This window comes from Mesitornis unicolor, unplaced genomic scaffold (genome assembly GCF_000695765.1).
Source record: "Mesitornis unicolor isolate BGI_N332 unplaced genomic scaffold, ASM69576v1 scaffold48735, whole genome shotgun sequence".
NCBI classification, from domain to species: Eukaryota; Metazoa; Chordata; class Aves; order Mesitornithiformes; family Mesitornithidae; genus Mesitornis; species Mesitornis unicolor.
In genome coordinates, this window is record NW_010188456.1 from 28 (window position 1) to 2,656 (window position 2,629).

The window sequence follows — 2,629 nt, forward strand, 5'->3', positions numbered from 1 at the left end:
AAGCGCGAGGACCAGCGCTGGCACCTCCCCGGGACCGGGCTGGGGGTTCCACGGTCCGGCTGCGGCGCGGGGGAGGCACCGAGCGGAGCCACCGAGGGAAGAGCAGGATTCCGGCCTGCAACGAACAGAGGCTACAGCGACCAGGACACATTTGGTAAAAAATAGATTTTAAACATTTTATTAGAGCGATGAGCGGGCTGGGGGCGGCCCACCAGTGTTTACAGGAAGGACACGATGATCAGAGCAGGGCCAGCCTCTGCCCAGGGCTGCACTCAGCCCACGCTCAGCCCGTCCTGGTTCTCCCAAAAACACAGCCATGCATGGTACACGTTCAACTTGTGGTCCTGTGGCTGCACCTAAAACACAACAAAAGTAGTCCACATTTACCAAAATACCCTTTCCCACACTACCTCACTGCTCTGACCTAACTGCCCACCCAGCTCAAGATCCCCCTGCGCTGCAGCAGGGAGCGGTGACACAGCAGGGAGCAGAGACGCGCCATAGCCAGCCTCTGCCAACCGAGGAATGCGGCCCTTGGACAGCCCTGAGACCACCCACATCCCCCTACATTTGGAGAGCAGAGCAGCTCTTCGGGGCCATCCGCCACGGGAGGACCCCAGCACAGCAGAAACCCCAGCAGCACCCATCTTGAAGGGGGGCAGGATCTGGCTGGCAGGAAACAGGGAATCGGTTCTTAACCAGAGCAGGGAAGAGGCTCTCACCCCCACGTAAAGCAATTACAAAAAAGAACCCAGTGAAAGAGTAAAATTACCAGAGGAAAAAAATCAAAGTGACACAAGTCTACATTTACAGGTTCAGACTTGTAGAAGGTACATTCTGGGAGTTCAGTCTACTGAAGAGATAAAAATTGCCTTTTTTTTTTCTTTTAAAGCAAGGGAGTCTGTAGGTCCAAACCCACCGAGCCCCAGCAGCACAGCCACCGCTCACCTCCTTCCACTCATTGACACAGAAGATCCTGTAGGAGTCATTGCCGTACTTGCCGATGCCGTGCAGCTCAATGGGGTACCTCCACTGCTTGCTCAGGTACTCATCTGCAACGGAGGGGCACGGAGCTCACTGCCTGCAGGCAGCCACGCCAGACACACTCCCGATTCTCTGCTACTGTAACACATCTCCCCGCTGGAGCGTTTTAAATGAAAGCCACAAGTTTTAGCTATTTCCTGGTGAAAGCAGGCAATGAATCCTTATGGGGTGTACCTTAAACACCTTCTTAACAAATCATTGCATTGAGTTTTAACCAAATCTCTCTTTTCAGAGCCCACAGAGGAATGGTTTTATTCCAGGGTCTCTGGCAGACCTCGTTACGGATATGCTATTTCATTCCCAGTTAAGACAACAGGATCAGCAGCTTTGCATATATAAGAACAACATGCCCCAAAGCTGCATAAAATAAACGACCCCCCAATATTTCCCGAACAGAAGGAAACAGAGCCCCATTTGAAAGTAATGCCATTTGCTGCTGTGTAACCCAGGCCATTGCAGAGCCACATCCAGGAAACCCACCTGAGAACTTGATGATGGTTTTTGCCCTGAGTTCATAGAGGCCGAGCGGTCTGAGCAGCTCAGACATTTCCTTCCAGTCTGCGTTCCTGGTTACTTCAGGAGAGGGATACTTCTTGAGGAACTCCCAGAGCACAGGAATTGCCATTTTACCTAGCGAAAGAAACCAGCGGGAGCTGAGGACTCTGCAGGTAATTCTGCTTTCTGATCATCTATGTGTGCTTTCTGAAGTGAGCTTTTTCAGAGGCAAAAGTTACAAATTTAAGATGTTTTTCACACTGACACAGTTAATAAACATTTATTCTTTCATTAATGCAGTACAAAGTGGCAGCTGTTCTGACCCTACACCACCACCCCAACATTTACACAACACGTGATAGTATTACTCCATTTACCTGAAGTTTTATTGAGAAATATGGTTGCAATGAGAAGTTTCCATGGATCGTGAAAAAGCGTTTCTTGGACCAGGTTAAAAGGGGATCTTGGTGGAGTCCATTTCCTGAGGGTCTTCCTCCTTGGTGGGCTGGGAGCTGCACACAGAGGCAACACAGGTAAATTTACTGGGCAGTAAAGGATAGATTTACCTAAAGGACAATAATTTAAAAAAACAAAGACTTTTCGAAGCAGATTCATCTTTGTGGGGGTGCTATGTGGACACAGCAGTGGCAATTCCCACAGAAATTGTAGACCTGCAAGGGCCCGTGTGTCCCCCGGCACAGACGGCAGTGACAGTCACAGCCGCCTGGGTGTGCCCCCACGTTCCGGGTGTTTTCGGAGAAGAGGGACCCTTCCCCAGCTACCCCCACGCTGCTGCAGGAGCACAGAGCAGCAGCCACGGCTGCAGGGTTTCCCTTGATAGGGGAAATACTTCAGTGTCCCGAGAAGAGCCTCCCCAGCACCCACTGCACTGGGAGAGCTGCTGAGGCGCTGGACACCCAACGCAACGGCTGCGAGACACAAAGCATTGAGGCTGAAACAGGACTAGACAAGCTCTGGTTCAGCATGCCCAGCTCTGATGCCACCCAAGCACAGCCAGCCTAAAACTGAGGAGATTTCCCATAACAGCACTTGAGCCATCCTACTCCTCCCTCCATAAAAAGGATTTCTT

The 2,629-nt window shown here is 51.2% G+C and overlaps 1 protein-coding gene across 1 annotated transcript in view; it reads right to left on the reverse strand.

Annotated features, from left to right (window-relative positions):
• Positions 1–264: 264 nt before the first annotated feature.
• Positions 265–2,629, reverse strand: part of MBD4 (methyl-CpG binding domain protein 4) — a gene marked incomplete at its 5' end in the record, with an annotated part of 3,636 nt that continues 1,271 nt past the window's right edge. Inside the window, 4 exons of the mRNA XM_010185752.1 lie at positions 265–356; positions 949–1,052; positions 1,525–1,674; positions 1,917–2,051. Coding sequence (XP_010184054.1) covers positions 273–356; positions 949–1,052; positions 1,525–1,674; positions 1,917–2,051 — 473 coding nt within the window. The remainder of the gene's footprint in view (positions 357–948; positions 1,053–1,524; positions 1,675–1,916; positions 2,052–2,629) is intronic.